General features: G+C 47.7%; 1 protein-coding gene across 2 annotated transcripts in view; it reads right to left on the bottom strand.

Moving 5' to 3' along the window:
• The window catches only part of ADGRD1 (adhesion G protein-coupled receptor D1), a 110065-nt gene that overhangs the window by 29454 nt on the left and 62376 nt on the right, over positions 1-18235 (bottom strand). For both annotated transcript variants that reach the window (XM_054288934.1, XM_054288935.1), the window contains 4 exons: positions 8457-8560; positions 5530-5641; positions 1941-2094; positions 150-216 (listed from right to left, as the gene is read on the bottom strand). In XM_054288934.1, coding sequence (XP_054144909.1) covers positions 150-216; positions 1941-2094; positions 5530-5641; positions 8457-8560 — 437 coding nt within the window. The remainder of the gene's footprint in view (positions 1-149; positions 217-1940; positions 2095-5529; positions 5642-8456; positions 8561-18235) is intronic.

Genomic DNA, 18235 nt, shown 5'->3' with positions numbered 1-18235 from the left:
CTTCTGTGTTTAACAACATCCCTACACAAGCCGTCCTCTCACAGCCTCTCTGCTCCGCTCCTCAGGGGGATGTGCAGCACCACAGCCCAGTTAACACATTCACAGGTCTCCAGCCCCACGGCACCTGCAGCAGGCGTCTCCATACTCACTTGCCACTTTCTCCGTAGCTGTCCAGGGACGAGGAGGCAGAAATGACACAGATCACCAGTGGGCAGCCTGCAGCAGGGCAGGGAAAGGCAGATCCAGAGGCGTTATTAGGAATGAAAGCACATCTTCCAGTGAGCCCTGCAGGGTCTGCTAAATTTTGCATGAACAGCTCAGAGCCATTTTCAAATTTAGTCTAACTTGACATCCTCCTGCAGCTGTTTAATCCAACATTAATTAACCGATGTCAGACAAAATGACTTTTTAATACAGAACTAGTTTAACTGTTAAACGGGATCAGCACTAATTTCCCTGGGAACCACAGTCCTGTTCAAGCCTGGGTTTGGTTTATGGACGTTCTGCCTCCTGCTCTCCAAGCAGTGCTACATGAGAAGCAGTTTCAGCCTTATTTTAACCTCCTTTAACCACTGCCAGGTCCTGCTGGGCCACTTCATTCCAGGCCAGGAGCTGGAGAGGAGGCCAGAGATTTACTGCCAGCAGTTCTGGATGCAGTGAAAGCCATCCCTTCAAATATTAAATGATTGCCTGCTAATTCCTGTATGATTTAATAAAATGTGAAGGTTTGAGCTTTGATCATCTTACAGAATTTAATAAACAGGTCCCAGACAGAGTATTAGACATGATAGCTTAAAGTATCAATTTTCTTTTTAATTCTTTAGGTTTTCTGCATGAGGGTTTTGCAAAATTCTCTGACAGGCAATTTCTGCTTAATTTTACCACTATCATCCTCACAAATCATGTAAAGTTTTCCAGTACTGTCAGAAGTATCATTTTTGGAAGAAGTATTTTCATTCTTTAATAACTGCAGCTAGAAGCACATTTATAGATATTTAAATATTTATATGAAAATATATATTTATAAATATGGGGTATTCTTAGTAATTAAGAAGCATTGTATTTTGAAAGCTTCTGTGACTTCTTTACAAGGAAAAAACCCAAAGAATACAAAAAAAACAGGCTGTAGAAACTCTGTGGCATATAATTCAAAACAATTTTAGGACATCAGTTCTAAAAGGCTAAGTATGTCATTTATTGAGAAAGATGATAATTTATTGAGAAAGATAAAGCACTAGACACAACAGAAAGTGTGTTTCCCTCCAATGATGAAAATATCTACTTTGCTTGGTGGGGATGAGTATATTCTCCCAATTTATATTGGGAAGTTCATTTTCTATGATTTTCCTCTGCTGTGTTACATCAGATCTGGGCAACAAATAACAGGAAATTATGGAATTTCTGTCATTTGACAGCTCAGAACCAAGTCTTCACTCGGTGGCAGTTTCTGCAGGAAAGGAAAGTGGCTGAAGTGGGAAAGCATCCAGCACCACAAACTCTGTCACCGGCAATCGGAGGGACAAGAAAGCTTTGCTGCAGCAAAGCACCAGCGCATGCAATCTCCTGACACTCCTGTGCCCGCTTTTCACGCGTGACTTTGCAGGATGCAGATGGAACGAGCCCCTGGTGTGAGCTGGAGCCAAAGAAAGAGCACAGCAGTGAGGTGAGACCTCCCTGCCTCGGAGCTGCACTGATGCGACAATCAGGGTCTGGTCTGGTCTGGTCTGCAGAGGTTGTGGCTTTCCCTGCACTGGGCTGGCTCAAGGGCTGCACCTTTTGAGGTCTGGTTGCAGTCAGAACAATTCTGCATTTTCTCACCCAACAGACCTGCTCTCAGTAAGGCAAACTGTGATCGTAAGATGACAATTTCAAATGTGCTTCTGAATGTAATCTCGTCCTATAGTGAGGAGACTTAAAGTAAGCAGCTACTAAATGCTTACCCCATCCAATTCCATAATAATATAAGTGCTTGCTTTCTTCTGACCCAAATACTTTGATCACCATGCTGTAAAGATGAAATCCTTCCACCAGCATCCAGGCAAACGCACTCAGGAAGAAAAAATGAAGGAGAATGGCCAATATCTTGCAAGGCAGCTAAATTAGGAGTAAAAATGAATACATTACTTCTTTGTGATACAGTCACATCAGTTTTCTTTTTTTTAAACTTCTGTAGACATTTACAGGCTAAATGCTAAATCACTGGAGTAAAACTGTCTTAGAAAGCAATAGACAATTTCATTTTTCTATTGCATTTGAAATGTTGGGACTTGGTAGTGCAATGAAAATGGAGGCTTTCCTGCCCAGACTAGAGCAAGGACATTCTAATGCAAATCCAATGGGACTACTTGTGTTCAAAAGCAATAAATTTGAGGTTAATTTGTGTAAGTGAGGTCTGTATGTGGTCTAGTATTTCACAAAGTTCAGTGACATATTATTAAACCAGATTAGCTTATTGACAAAAGCTGTAAGAGCCTTTCCAGTTAATTTTATCATAAGGCTATAAAATCCACTTTAATGCCTTTTGATTTCTACCAGAAGATTAGTCCACAAAAATCTAAATGCAACATAAAGCTGACGTCCAGGCTAGTTCTGTCAAATGGATATTTTCCAACTTTAGAGTAGCCAAACAATATGATTCACAAAGCAGCAGAAAAATGGCACACAGTGAAGTAGCAGGAGATTGGTCTGTATAGAATTTTGTGTAATACCTGCTTGCAGATTTTACATAAAACCCATAGCAAAGTTGCTGCTCATTCTGGTGAGGTTTTTGCCCTAATTATTGCTTAGCAGTTACCGTTATATGGCAAAATTGCCTTCAGTAAAAGCTGAGCCTTCCCACACTGAACCCAAGCATGTCTCTCTTGCTGCACCTGTGAAACACCCACTTTTAGCAGAACGCCTGTAAAAAGGCAGATCTTGCTCCTGCTGCTCCTAGAGGTGACAGCTGGAGGTCTGTGCAAATGGGAAAAGCAGCCCAGCCAGCAGCAAGGTCTGTCCTGCTACTGCTGGTGAGAAGGTGAAGCAGGCTTTCAGAAAGGCCAGACAATATTTGTCATTTCTTTCCTGGGGACAGTCTTAAAACAGACAGGTAATTTTACAGCTATATCACAAACAAAAGCAGCTTGTTTCACCTCTCCTTTTGGATGTTTCCAGCAATTCCAGGCAGGAGTATTGAGTGAGAAAGAGATAAACACCCCAATCCAGAACTGCAGATAGTAGAGACATTAGATTTTCCTGGTTGTGCTGGAAAAAACCCATGGCTGGCTGACACCTTATACTTCAATTTTCATTTTCCTGTGTCTCAATAATATAAAGACACAAAAAGACATCCCGATTTTGGGACGAATTGCCTTCCTGGAATATGTCATGATCAGTTAACTATTGAAGATAGGTGTCAATGACCAGCTTTTTATAAATAAATGAATAAATTAGGTGTACTTGAAAGTTTAAAGTCCTGTTTGTGAAGATAGAGCTTTATGGTTAAAAATCATTATTATCCTACAAAAGAAAAAAAAAATCCACTGTTATTCTACAAAAGAAAAATTGCTTTCGGAATGAATTGTAAATCATTGAATAACGCATCTGAGAATAGCAGGGGATGCTGTGTGCCGTATCTGCAATCAAAGCTGCAATATCCCCAAGCCAGAGAGGGGAAAGATGGGCAGGCCCAGGGCAAGGAGGGGATGCCAGCTCGGGCAGGGGGGCACAGAGGGTCCTGCAGGGCGCCCAAACAGCCCAGCCCCACACTGCAGCCCTGGCACAGGCACACACTGACAGGGCAAACACTGCCCCCCTCTCTGTAAACCCGCTCAGCAGTCCAATTACAGCTGCAATTAAAGGCATTTCGGCTGCTGTCAGAGCTAGTCAGGAGCGGGTAACGACAGGAGACCAATAAAGGATGAATCACAGGCCCCCGGACTCCAAGAGGACAAAGCATAAAAATAAAAGCCCAGCAGACAGTATGTACATCAGGCCTGTCAACTTTCAGATCTTTACAGAGTTATCCCAAACAATTACAGCTCTTATAGAGGAGGCAGGGCTAAAAAATCCTTGGATTCTGTGAAACACTTCATTTCCCAAAGCCTGGGGTGTAAAACAGCTCTCACTTCCTCATGCTGCCGTCCCAATTTCACCAAAGCAGGTTTGGGACAGGTTTAAGGGGAAATCTGCACCCACCAAACTGCAGCCTGAGCCTGTGTGAGAGCTGCACAAGCTGGAATGAGCAGGGCCTGGGTGCGACCAGGGCAGGTCATGAGCGTGGGTGGCTCTGGGGCTGGTACCTGGAGAATATGGGGCCTGCAGCCCACAGCAGGACACAGCTGGAGCTCCACCCCACAGCAGGACACACAGCTGGAGCTCCACATCATCCCACAGCAGGACACACAGCTGGAGCTCCATCCTACCCCACAGCAGGACACACAGCTGGAGCTCCATCCCACAGCAGGGCACAGCTGGAGCTCCACCCCACAGCAGGACACACAGCTGGAGCTCCATCCCACCCCACAGCAGGGCACAGCTGGAGCTCCACCCCAGGAACAGACTGAGGCCCTGCTGGCCTTGCTGAGCTGTAAAGAGGCTTTCACACACCATCTGAAGTGACTCAGCCGAATTGTCTGACAATTTGGGACGGGTGAAAAAGAAAGCCCTGTGAGAATACCTGACACTGTCATGCTGGGTGAACCTCCCATTGCCCTCGAGCCCATGTCCTTTCAACGGGGTTTTAGCTCTCTACTTGAAGAGGATTATTTTCATGCCTGGTTTCTACTGTCTTCAGTTTCATCTTTTGCTGCTTTCCAATGTCTCAATTTCACTTTCCTCCTGAACCATCCCCCCCTCATTTTCTCCCTTGCACATTGCATGGCTCACTCAGGACCCACCCGCATGTTAAACAGCAAAAGAATATGAACTTAGTTTTCCAAAGTGCTTTTAGGTCCTCAGGTAATGACTGCCTGTGCAAACCAGGCATTACAGTTACTTATAAACGTAGCAGAAATTCAAGGGATCCCATTTGAGCTGAATATAAATTTAGGTAGCTGTTGTATTGGCAAAACGAACAATGTGCAAACCTCATATTTACTTCTACTGAGAAAAAATACCACCACCACCACCCCCAATAATAGAAACCACTGGCTGCTTCTGAAAAACAATGTGGAGCAGCAGCTGGTCACAAGGCTAGCCGAGTTTTTACCAGCACAAACACAGTGGAAGTTTATTGTAAAATCAGGTTTTGCTTCTGCTTTTCAGGTGGAACTTTCCATCAAAGACCCCGTGTTACTTTAAATTGCGTTTTTAAAATTAACAGGGGAAAGAAATTGGGTGTAGTGGTATGCGATGCAGTTAACTTGGCCTATTTGTCTGGCTCTAACTGGGCTGTTTTGGGTGCCAGTTTAATGGTTTGGAGCTGGTGCCCTGCCCGAGGAGCTCCCCTGCAGCAGGATGGTTTTTGGCTAGGGTTGTTAAAGCCAGATCTCCCCTGGCCGTGCCCGTGTCCCACCCTGCCCGGGGCTGCCCAGGACCCCCGAGACTCACGGTTGCGGGGCTGAACTGGAAGCTGGCCAGCAGCAGGGCCTGGGCCAGCAGCACGGCGCTCGACAGGTTGGCGTGGATGTGGTAGCGCTGGTTGCGGATGGTGCTGACGGACCTGCGGGCACAGAAACACTCAGCACGGCCCCGGGGCACTGAGCGGGCTCTTGGTCTGACCCCGGGGCCTCTGCAGCCCTCCCGCCAGCGGCGTGGGCAGCATCTGGGCAGGGCGTCCCTGCATGGGCAGCACCTGGGCAGGGCGTCCCTCCGTGGGCAGCACCTGGGCAGGGCGTCCCTCCGTGGGCAGCACCCGGGCAGGGCACCCCTGTGTGGGCAGCACCTGGGCAGGGCGTCCCTCCGTGGGCAGCACCTGGGCAGGGCACCCCTGCGTGGGCAGCACCTGAGCAGGGCACCCCTGCGTGGGCAGCCTGGGCAGGGCGTCCCTGCGTGGGCAGGGCGTCCCTGCGTGGGCAGCACCTGGGCAGGGCATCCCTGTGTGGGCAGGGCATCCCTCCGTGGGCAGCACCTGGGCAGGGCGTCCCTCCGTGGGCAGCACCTGGGCAGGGCACCCCTGCGTGGGCAGCACCTGAGCAGGGCACCCCTCCATGGGCAGCACCTGGGCAGGGCACCCCTGCGTGGGCAGCACCTGGGCAGGGCAGCACCTGGGCAAGGCATCCCTCTGTCCCCTGCAGGCACAGAACATCCACCTGCACATGGCAAAGCGATGGCCAGCGGCAGAATATCAGCAAGGGCTTGGTCCTGGAGGGCTGACAAAGAGCTCACACCTCACAGAAAGCACGTGGCACCTGTGCCCACTCTGTGCCAGAGCTCCTGGGTTTATTTTGTTGGTATTCACCTTTCTGGGAAATGACATTGGTTCCTACTCTGATTTGTACAAATATAACCTCTGAGAACAATAGCTCCATACACAGATGGGCAGTGCCTGCCTTGACAGGAACCTGACTGCGGTTTCAACACCATTTGAACATATCTCCCTTGGCTTTTCAGAAACCAGCTGGAAATCTGACAAGAACAGGCTCTCCTGGAAGTCTGCTGACCTCGTGTTTCTGTTCTCATCCCAAAATAAGAAACAGAAAACAAAAACATTGATCTGAACATCTCAGGCCTTGCCTTAAATTCTGTTCCCTTTGAAAAACAAACAGTGCTGGTGATAACAGGTTCCTATTCCAATGCCCCCTCCTGCTGCCCTGCTCCATGGAACGGGAATGGAGAGGGAGAGCACAAGAAGTACTGAGATCCCAAAGGTAACTCAGGGATGCTCTGCTGGTGCCAGTGGTTCTGTTCTGAGGGGCTCCATGTGCCACAGGCTGGGCAGTGTCACCCAGCTCGCCGTCCCCCGGGAAGGGGCTGCCCTTGCCAGGACATGGAGGAGCAAAGAACTTGCCAGATTCTTCCGCACTTATGTCACAGTCATCCAACACCACATTGCAAAATTCCGCTTCAGCTGCTTAACGAGACCCTGCTCTCCAGTGAAAAGATAATCAAATTATTTTCAATTGGCAGTTTGAAGGATGCTGTATGTAGGTGGGGTGCTTAACCCCTGTGACAGTCAGCTGGCTCCAAGCTCTCTTCCAAGTCTTGTTTGCCTCCAGCTGCTTGAGGAGTTTTCAGCCCTGCTGCAGCAACACCTCCTCCTTTTGCTCCCTTTTCCTTTCTAAACACTCCAACATCCAATTTTGCCCTCAGACTAAAGTGGAGCAGATCATTCCCCTTAGCCCAAACATGCCAACAGCACAATGTCAGATAGGCAGATGTTGGACATTTAGAGAGGGTTTTGCCACAGATTATGCTCTTAATTCAAGTATGACCAACACAGATCTCAAAACTTGGAAATAATACGGGGTCTGGAAAAAAACAAGCATTGCAATCAGTTTACTGAGATTCAGCTAGTCCTTTTCCCTAGAAACTGGCCTCTTAACAGCATGTCCAAAATACACGCTCAGGCACAGAAAACAAGAATCAAACTCTTAAGTGGGAACAATATGGCTTAGTGTGTGAAAGGAGGCAAGAATTCCACTCCTTGCTGTACTCCCAAAGTGCTGCACAGCCTTGGACAAGTTACTTCACCCTTAGTCAGGTTTTCTGTTTCTTATTTAGACACAAACCTTTATGAAAGCTTTTTTCCAGAAACGTTTGCATGAAGCCCAGCTGGGCCTCAAAGTCATTTGTCACCAGGGGAACATAAATAGGAATAAAGGTCCTGGGTGCCCTGGGGCAGAAACCCTCCCAGCACAGAGAGCTCTCACAGGGCTGCCCTGCTCTGGGCAGGAGGTGCAGAGGTTCCTAACCACGAGCCATGGAGAGAATTTCACACTGCTTACAGTGTCCTTCACCCCAGTAAAGCACCACAGAAAGCAGCGTGATGGAGAACAGCGAGACATTGAACATAAACGTGGGCTGCATGAGGTAATTGTGTACAAGCTGTGTGAAAATAAAGTCAGGCAGCCAGTGCTGACTGCGACTTCCTTACTGGGCATTCCTTTCTGCACACCCTGCCTCACAGACAGGGCAGTGGAACAGCAGAAAGGGCTGTCTGTGTACCCTGAGCACCCCAGAGATGTGGGGGGCAGAGGGGGTGGTCCTGCAGTCCCTGCTCACCTTGTACTGCAGTCCGGACCAAGGCCTCCTACAAGGCTCTTTACAAGATTCCTGAACTATAACAAAGCATGGACAGGTAAAAAAACCAAAATCTCTCACGAGACTGAAATAGCTGGCTATATAAAGACCACCCCATTTCAGGAAACGAAAGTAATTTAGAAATAACCAACCAAGTGTTACAAATACGTGTGCAGGATCTAATTAAGGAAGGTTGTAGAATTAATAGCCTTTGTTTTATCCTGAGCAGCTGAAGGGGTCCTGCTCGCCCTGCTGAGTGCTGGCTGCCCAGCAGGGATGAAGTTAAAATTACTCACGACAGCACGGCGAACGTGACCAGGGTGATCGTCAGGCAGAGGATGGACAGAGCACAGCCGATGTAAGTGATGGAGGAGAGGGCCACCTGGTGTTCTCTCGTCAGCTGCAGCAGGAGAGAGAGCAGAGCTGTGAGCTGGGGTCACACTGAGCACAGAGAGAGCAGGACACAGCTGGGAGATGGGGTCACACACAGAGAGAGAGACCAGGACACAGCTGGGAGATGGTGTCACACACAGAGAGAGTCCAGAACAGAGCTGTGAGATGGTGCCACACTGAGCAAAGAGAGAGCAGAACAGAGCTGTGAGCTGGGGTCACACTGAGCACAGAGACCAGGACACAGCAGGGAGATGGTGTCACACAGAGAGAGAGAGACCAGGACACAGCTGGGAGATGGGGTCACACAGAGAGAGAGTCCAGAACAGAGCTGTGAGATGGTGCCACACTGAGCAAAGAGAGAGCAGAACAGAGCTGTGAGCTGGTGTCACACTGAGCATACAGAGAGAGCAGAACAGAGCTGTGAGCTGGTGTCACACTGAGCACAGAGACCAGGACACAGCTGGGAGATGGTGTCACACACAGAGAGAGCAGAACAGAGCTGTGAGCTGGTGCCACACTGAGCAAAGAGAGAGCAGAACAGAGCTGTGAGCTGGTGCCACACTGAGCACACTCAGAGAGAGCAGGACAGAGCTGTGAGCTGGTGTCACACTCAGCACAACCAGCCCTGCCCACAGTGTCCCTGCCCTGTGTCCCAGCCCGGGTCCCCAGCAGCAGCAGTTCCTGCTGTGGCTGCAGGGCTTGGGCAGCCTGGGCAGCTCAGCCCAGCAACTGGCAGGGCCCTGATATGCTCACAGGGATGCTGACAGTGATACTGCAGTGATGCTCCCAGGGATGCAGCAGCAATGCTCTCAGTGATGCCTACAGTGATACTGGCAGCGATACTCTCTCCCAGTGATGCTCCCAGTCATTCCCATGCCTGTGCAAGCACCCCTGTGCAGGGAGGCCCAGCAAACCAGAGAACCCACCCACCAGAGCCGTTCACAGCCATTGAAATGACAGATCCATCACTGGCTCTGTGCAATGGATGGAGCTGCAGTGCCTGCTGAGGGAGCTGGGCTGACACCCCAGCATGGAAACCCCAGCACAGACCCAGTGTGAGGGCAAAGCTCTGCTCTCAGCCTCTGCCTGCTGGCATCTCTTGTGGACGCATTGCAATGCAATTGTTAGGAACATTTGAACTGTAACTCCACCAGGATCTGTGTTAGACCTGGACAGAGTCAATGCAGGCAGGACAGGGTGGTTTGGCCACTCAAATTAATCAGCATGTGTTTTAACTTTCCATGCAAGTTCTCATAAAAGAATGACAAAAGAGCCCCACCCAGCAAAGGGAGCCAGGCAGTATTAATATGTAATAAGTAGAACAGAGCTAGGCAGGAAAAAGCTTTCTCATCCTAGAAGAATTTTCAAACATATTTCCTCACTCGATTTTGGATAGACTTGACATTTTCATAAACTGAAGGAAAAAAATTAATCAAAAAGTTTTAATTATGATGCTTGAGATACTGCGTTATTGCTTCAATCTCAATTTACTATTAATTAAATTCCAAGCTGAAAGAAATTCATTGATTATAAAAAAATACTAAAAGGAATGATATCTTTCCAAAACTTTTCTACAGCACATTTATCTAATAAAAACTAGTCTTTCACATATGTTTGGGATTTTCTATTATTTTACACACACACACAATAAAACTTCCCACCCAAATGAAGTATTCCATCAGAGATTATCAAACCGAAGCAGCTCAACCAATAAACTCCCCATTAAAATTCCTTTTACAGGAGAGAAATAATGTGCCATGTGGTCATGGGAAAACATAAATACAGACAAAAGATGTGTTGTGTATGTGTGTTTTTAGTGTAATTATCTGCCAAGCTCACGTGTGCTGGGTTTCCAGCAGAAGAGCTCAGCCATCTGAGAGCCTTTAAGGGACGCACTGAAAGACAACTGTTGCTATGGTGTTCCTGTTCCTAGGAAATATGATGCAGCTCTTGAGTATTTTTTCTTTTCCAGCCAAAGACACATTTCTTTTCCCTGACTGGACAGCATCAATTACAGAAACAAAAGAGTTCTGTGTACTGGAACAGCTTTAAAGCTCCAGATAATTCCTACAAAAGAGATGCTGTCATCCCTCATCCCCCAAAGCAGGCATGCACAGGCATTCTGCACAGAATATTCCTGAAATAGGAATAATCTGTGTGGTAAACGGAGCAGTTTGGAAGTGATTTCCTCATCAGGTGCATTCGTGTCCAAAATGCATGGACCTTATTTCCTGGTGCCTCCACCCTTTTGCCTGGCTGCAGGTGGCTCACCATTCTGCAGGAGGAGAAGGGGAGCGGAGGAGGCTTTTCAGATGTAAAGCCACTCTGAAATCAGTATTTCTCAGCAGTCTTTAAGCCAGAAAATGTTCCCTGGAGAGTTTCTCTGCTCAGGGAGAATTCAGATTTGCAGCGCTCTGTCTCGGTGTTTGCCCTGGCAGAGATCCAGAGCAGTGCTGTGCCCTTACTGTCACTGACAAATGCAGAAGGGCCAAGGAGCAAACCAGGGGAAATGGGCAAAAATCACAGAAAGGCTGGGTTGGAAGGGACCTCAGAGCCCCTCCAGTGCCACCCCTGCCATGGCAGGGACACCTCCCACTGTGCCAGGTGCTCCCAGCCCCAGTGTCCAGCCTGGCCTTGGGCACTGCAGGGATCCAGGGGCAGCCCCAGCTGCTCTGGGCACCTGTGCCAGGGCTGCCCACCCTGCCAGGGAACAATTCCTGCCCAATGTCTGCTCTAAACCTCCCCTCCTTCCCTTTGAAGCCGTACCCCCTTTCCTGCCACTGCCTGCTCCGGTGAACAGTTCCTCTCCACCTTGCAGGACCTCCAGGTGCTGGAAGGGCGCAGTTAGGTCAGCCTGGAGCCTTCTCCTCTCCAGGCTGAACAAACCCAGTTCTTTCCATGTGGGAAAGGTGTTCCATCCCCCCCAAAAACAAACTGTTTGGTTTTTCCCACAGTAATCCAAAAGAAGATAATGATCATACAGATATGGTTTTTTCTCTCCAATTTCTTTGATGTCGTGTTTCTAAGAAACCCTGTCTCTGGGTTTTAGTTCAGTCTTTCTCCAGAAACCCCTGCAGGGCGAGACAAAATGTGAATCCTCTATGACTTAGAAATGAAAAAGGGAAAAAAAAGTAATCTCTTCTACAACAAAATGTACAAGATTCACTGAAACCTGAAATACCCTGCATAGGTCCCTGCACCTGTGGGCTGGAAATTGCTCTTGCTCTGGTGAGCACAGCCAGAATCTGATGAGGCTCTGAGAGAGCTGCTCCTGAACCAACACTCATCAGCCTGGCGGGAGCTTTGTGAAAGCAGCAGCACTGCAGCCCAGCTTGCCCCTTGTCCTGGGTGAGGGCAGGGCTGGGCTCAGCTTTGAGCCAGGTCTAACTGCTAGGAAGGGCCCAGAGAATCCTACAGGAGCTGCTCTCAGCTTTGAGCCAGGTCTAACTGCTAGGAAAGGCCCAGAGAATCCTACAGGAGCTGCTCTCAGCTTTGAGCCAGGTCTAACTGCTAGGAAGGGCCCAGAGAATCCTACAGGAGCTGCTCTCAGCTTTGAGCCAGGTCTAACTGCTAGGAAGGGCCCAGAGAATCCTACAGAGGCTGGATTCAGCTTTGAGCCAGGTCTAACTGCTAGGAAAGGCCCAGAGAATCCTACAGAGGCTGGATTCAGCTTTGAGCCAGGTCTAACTGCTAGGAAGGGCCCAGAGAATCCTACAGGAGCTGCTCTCAGCTTTGAGCCAGGTCTACTACAAGGAAGGGCCCAGAGAATCCTACAGGAGCTGCTCTCAGCTTTGAGCCAGGTCTAACTGCTAGGAAGGGCCCAGAGAATCCTACAGAGGCTGGATTCAGCTTTGAGCCAGGTCTAACTGCTAGGAAAGGCCCAGAGAATCCTACAGGAGCTGCTCTCAGCTTTGAGCCAGGTCTACTACAAGGAAGGGCCCAGAGGGGCTGCAGGGGCTGGGCTCAGATGGATGGACGGCTGCACAAGGGCTGAGAGCAGGTGTGAACTGCAGGGAAAGAACAGGAAAAAGCACACGAAAGAGCACAAAACCAGGCTTGGGGTGATCTCCAGGGTGTGCAGCCTCACTGCAGGGCTGTGGTGAAGGAGGAAAAAGAATTTGTATTTAAAGACATCAGAGCCCCACAAACCTCCCAACCCAGCTGTCCCTGAACATCTGGATGTGGCGTGTTCCCATCTGAAGGCATAACAAGGAGCAATTTGTTGGAAGTACCTGGGTTGTCAAAGCCTTGGGCCTCATTAATTAAGAAACTCTTTCAATTAATTCCAATGCTCTGATAAGGGCTGATTTTACCTTACCTCAGCTTGTCTTTTAGAAAGTTTACAGACTTCCTGCATGATGTGGAATGTAAAACAGTGATTTGGGATGTTTTTGTAGTCAGCACAAAAACTCTAATCAAGCTGTAATGCTATTATTAAGCAAAATAGCATTTAAAAGTACCAAATAAAACATTGAGTGAGCTGTGAAGTCATCCCATGAGCCTGATTCTCACACTTGTCCCAATCTACATTAAATTATTCCTTTCTTCTAAAATGTTTAGCTTCCTTGCATTGATACGGTCGTTCTTTACCCGGAAAAGGCAGGAAACGAGCTCACGCAGTCAGGAGTGTCAGCAATCGCCAGCACTAAGAGACAGATGTTTCTGAGCTTCGGCTTTGACACGGTAAAATCGAAACTTGCTCCCACCCTCTCAGCCTAGGCTGTACCATCCCTGGGTGCTGCTGGGAGCCTGGCCAAAGCAGGGATGGAGCAGATCCTCCCTCCTGGGGCACTGCCCCAGCCCTGCTCTCCCTCCTAACAGCAGCTACTACTGCTCAACACTTCTGGTTTGGACACTCACAGGCAAGCAAAAGCTGCCTCACAAGCAAGCTGAGAAATGCTCCTGGAAACACACCAGCTCAGACTGCAAGTACAAATCCTTCATTTATAATGCTGTTCACAGGAAAAAAAAAAAAAGAGGAAAAAAAAAAAAAGAAAGTGATATCTAACCCCTCTGTTTATAAATAACCGCAAGGGAGATGAAAATATATTACAATAATGAGATGGTACTTTTGTATCTGGAGGAGCAGGGAAAGGTCATTCAGGCTGAAAGCCTTATTCAGTAGGCTCCACAGGAAAAATGGTTTGTGCCTAGAGGAGAAAAGCTCCTTATTTATATGTAGTTACTGAGTGACCACACAGAGGAGCACAGCAGCCCCTGGCCAGCCCAGAGCACCTGCCTGGGCTCCCTTTTTCCAGGGCACATTGCCCTCCTGTCCCTGTCCTTTTCCAAATTATTCACCTCGCAGGCCACTGGCTGCACTCGTCTGCTTGGCAAAGGGTGAACTTCTGGCTTTCTCCAAAGGAAGGCACTTCTAACCTAAAATTTTCCCTTCACATCCTGCAAATCATCTCTCTATTTCTGTCTTCAGAGGTCACACATCAGACCAAGCTCAAATACTTCAACCAGGGCTTGTCATAGCTGATCCTGACAGCTGTACCAAGTTACAGCTTCACTATTTAGACACAAAAAGCAGTAATTTCGCTGTCCAAACTGCTTTAGAAATCTCCTTTCTGAAAAACAATTCGCCCTCCAGAAAAAGGCAAGTTCTTGAACCAAAGAAGGCTTCACAGCCTCAAAGATGAGTCCTGCAAGCTGAGGAGGATATCGCAGCCCTGGTTGGTATTTCAGCCTCACTCCCTGGCACAGCCCAGGATATGTCTGCATGTGCCCATGAGTGGATAAATTTCACTAAACCAGGTATTTGTTCACTGCTGGAAATGCCATGACAACTGCATTCTGCCCTAAGCCCAAACAGGAGAGTGAGTTAGATTTTCATCTCCCTTTTGGTCAGCTTTGCATCCCACAGGAAATTCCCCGCCAGGAAGCTCCCTGCGGTGCAGATGGATTTCCCTGTTTATTATCTGACAGATCTGCAGGGGCTGCCCGGCACTGAAATCCCCCCAAACCCTCTGCAAACCTGAACATCCTCCCCGAGCATCTCCTGGGGAACAGTTACAGCCAAATCCACTGCAGTTGTACCTTTAAAATGTGATCTGACTCCAATTAAGAAAAGGATGAATAATTAACTTTGGCAGCCTGAGTGTCTCAGAGACATTAAAACGCTGGCCTTGGCTGACGAAGCTAATGGTTTTAATTGCCTCCAGAAAGGCTGCTGAAATTCAATCTCAGTCCAGAGAGGCCTTTATTTATATGTTAAATAATAATAACAACAATACAAATCTCTGTTTTCGTTCAGCTTGCCAAGCACTGTGTTAGGTACATAACATTCCATTTTTGAAATGAACATCTGTGCTGAGCTCAGGAGGCTCAGTCTGCTCCCTGAGAGCACAGGCTGGGTTTTGGTGGGGCCATGCTGAGTGGCACCGTGCAATCACCACCCACAGAAAAGCCCAATTTGGTGCACAAACTTCTTTTCTCAAGCCACAATGCGTCAGATACTGCGAATTTAAAGAAAAAAAGGTCTCTGAGAGTCACGCTTCACAGTGCAATCATCTTTATCAGCCATTTCCAGCAGAATTGTTTTTGAATTCCCCTTCTCTATTAACTCCAAAGCTCCCAGCAATTTCCAACAAAGTGCTGCAGAGGGGGCATTTCAGGATTAAAGGCACATTTCCCTCCAGCCAGCCCAGCCTGGCGTTGCTTATTTAAAACTTTTCACTGTGACACGAAAAATACAGGATTTTCCAAATATGTCTGCCAAGATATTAATTAGTACTTCTAAATGCCCACATCATCTTTCAAAGTAGTTCTGGGCACTGTGTCATCAAACAGTAGGGGTTCTGCTCATTACAAATCTCAAAGTTCTTAGTTCAAATGAAGCTTGAAGGAAGCATGGCAGGGAGGAAGGACTCAAGTTGTGAGGTGGTACCAGATTATAATGAAGTTTGGGGATCAGAAAAGCTGACATTTCCAAGTTCTTCTAAAATCTGTTAGCGCAGAGCAGGGCGGGTTTTTTCTGCCTTTTCTGGTTCAGTGCTTTCATTTCCACCACAGAAAGGAAGTCTGTGTTCTTTTGGTGAGTTTTCTGATTAAAATAGATACCCTATCATGCTTCTCAAACAAAGCACTTATTTCGACAGTAATAGCACTCTTAAAGATTTGTGCTTTCCAAAATAAAAAGTCATTTTTGCTCTCCCCTGCTGAGTGAAATTCAGTAACTGCCAAACAATTCTCTGAGGAATTCGAGGGTTTAGTATCCTGCAGCACTGGCCCAAGTTTTCCCCTGTAATTCTGTGGGATTGGGGACAACCAGAAATTCTCCAGTTTCCTCCCATGGAAATCAACAGAGCTGTGCTGGCAGAGGGGTGGAACAGCAAAGGAAGGAATAAATTCAAAATCAAGAAAATCAAGGAAATCAAGTTAAAAATCAAGGGTTCAAAATCAAGGGCAGGGCTCGATTTTCAGGGAAGACAGCACGGGTGCCCTAAGGACAAAAGGAATCTGACACCCAAAGCCAGGGACAATACCCAGATGTGCTCCTGCACAGGGACAACAATCCCTGCCATGAAATGGAGGGGCAAGCAGAGAGAGTGAGAGAGAGCAAAGAAAGTTTACAAAGCAGCGCTGGAATAAACAGCCAGGCTGGTTTATCTTTGTTCATCTGATGGCCGAGGCTGTCTGAACTGTCTGTGGAGATCTTTTCAGTTACACAAAATGTCAGCAGTAATGAACAAGGACCAAAAAATTCACAGTGCCTATCCAATTTTTAAATACGCAACACAAAGAAAAATTACTGGACTTAGGCATTATTCTTTTCATGTTCCCAGCAATGAAAAGCATGCTGAGAAAAGTAATTATACAAAAATTACAAAACAGCAGAAATCAGAGAGTGCCACATTATTTCCATTTCATTGTCCTATTTGAGTGTGGAGCTGGCTGAAAATTTTAAGAAGAAAGCTTATGGTTTCAGACTGCTATTTTATTGCACACAGAGTGCAGTGTTTGATTAATAACTGCAATATTAGATTTAGGAAACAATGCTCCAAACTGATAAATTACCCATCTATCCCCCATATTTTTAAAGCATTTTGCAATACCAGGACTTTCTCAAAACAGCCTTTATGAACATGAATTGATGCACCTTTTTCTCAGTCAGCCATGCATTATCAAAACTCAGCTATAACAGTGAAAGCTAAAATAAAAACACATATATTGCCACAAGAAAAGAAATTGGGCATGGTTTTCTTTTTGTAAATAGAAGCTCACAGATGAACACAATCCTGGGCTCCCTAAAAATGCTAAGGGTTGTTTCTACAGCTCCACCATCAAGATCAGACAGTTTTAAGTATTTTCCCTTGTATAAACACTTGTCTGCTTACAAGCCTATTGGTGAGCTGCTTGAACTGTATTGATTGATTGTCTCTTCTGAATTGCGAACAGGCTACAAATGGCATAAAAACAAAGTCATTTCTAGCTTTAGAAATGCAGAAAACGTGTTCAAAACCCCAAACAATTTCTACCACAGATTGTATAACACTCCTGCTTAGCGGGAAATGCCCATCCACATGTGAACTTTATAGGAGCCGTTTTTATATTCTCACAGTTGGAAAAGACAGCAAGAGGAAAAGCAGGAAAAAAGAGCAATTTAGAGAATGGTTTAGGAGACATAAATATTTCAGCTGCGTCCTGCACTGCTGTTCTGGGGGAGGGGGACCCAAGGTTCAAACTCTATTTTCCTGTGGGAGAAAATGATTGCTCTTTAAAAGGATTTTTGAACCCTGGGTCCCCAGGTGCCCACCATCCTTTAGCTGAAGTGACATTTTGGTGGCAGATGGTACAAATAGCCTGGCACGCTTCGGAGCTGCTGGATCACTACAGAAACAAACCTGCCAGATGGCTGGCATGTTCCTTGGCAGGAGCAGAGGGCCCCTGAGTGATGGGGGGAGCGAAGCTGCCCAAAGTGCAGCAACAGCATCTCAACGTTCTGTGAAGCCCTTTCTGGGGCAGCTCTGTGCTGGGCTGGGCTCCTGCTGTCGAGGAAGGAGAGCTCCTGTCTGTGTGTGTGTGCCAGGGCTGATGCTCTGCCTCTCCTGACACTGCCCCTGTTAGGAGCCCCCAGCACAGAGCTGGCCCCCAGCCCAAGGGGATGTCCCATGTCCCCTGTCCCACCCAGGGGGACACTGCTGCAAACCCTCAGGCAGCTGCTGGCCCTGCCTCTGCTCCTCCTGGCCATCCCCACAGGGAACAAACACATCCAGACAAATGGGTTCCTCCTTTCTCCCACCGCAGCTGCCCAGTGCTCCAGTGCTGCCCAGCTGTTTGTGCTGGGTGGAGGAGAGCCTGGAACATGCTCTGTGCACAGGAACTCCCAAAGTGCAGCTGCAGCAATGACCTGTTTGCTAGAGGGACCTCTCCCCCCTGCCTCAGGTTCCCCATCAGGAGGAAAAGCTTAAGAGAAGCTTCATGTCTGCCCAGCCCCTGTGAGCCAGCGTGTGCTGGGAGGTGGCACTGAGCAATCCTCAGCCTCACTGACCTGGCCAGAACTGTCCAAGAGCTCCCTGCAGTCCCCACATCCTGATTTCCTGCTGACCCTAATGACACCCCTGACACTTCTCAAAGGCAGTCAAGGGTTGAACACGTTCCTTCAGGAACATTCTGCTCATCTGCAGCCCCATCCTACCTTCAATCAACTCATTTATTTGTTTAAGCCAGTGGATGA

The sequence above is a fragment of the Melozone crissalis genome, unplaced genomic scaffold (assembly GCF_028551555.1).
Source record: "Melozone crissalis strain CALT ecotype California unplaced genomic scaffold, PUWL_Pcris_2 ptg000063l_1, whole genome shotgun sequence".
NCBI classification, from domain to species: Eukaryota; Metazoa; Chordata; class Aves; order Passeriformes; family Passerellidae; genus Melozone; species Melozone crissalis.
The sequence above is the reverse complement of the archived record's forward strand: the minus strand, read 5'-3'. Positions and strand labels throughout refer to the sequence as shown.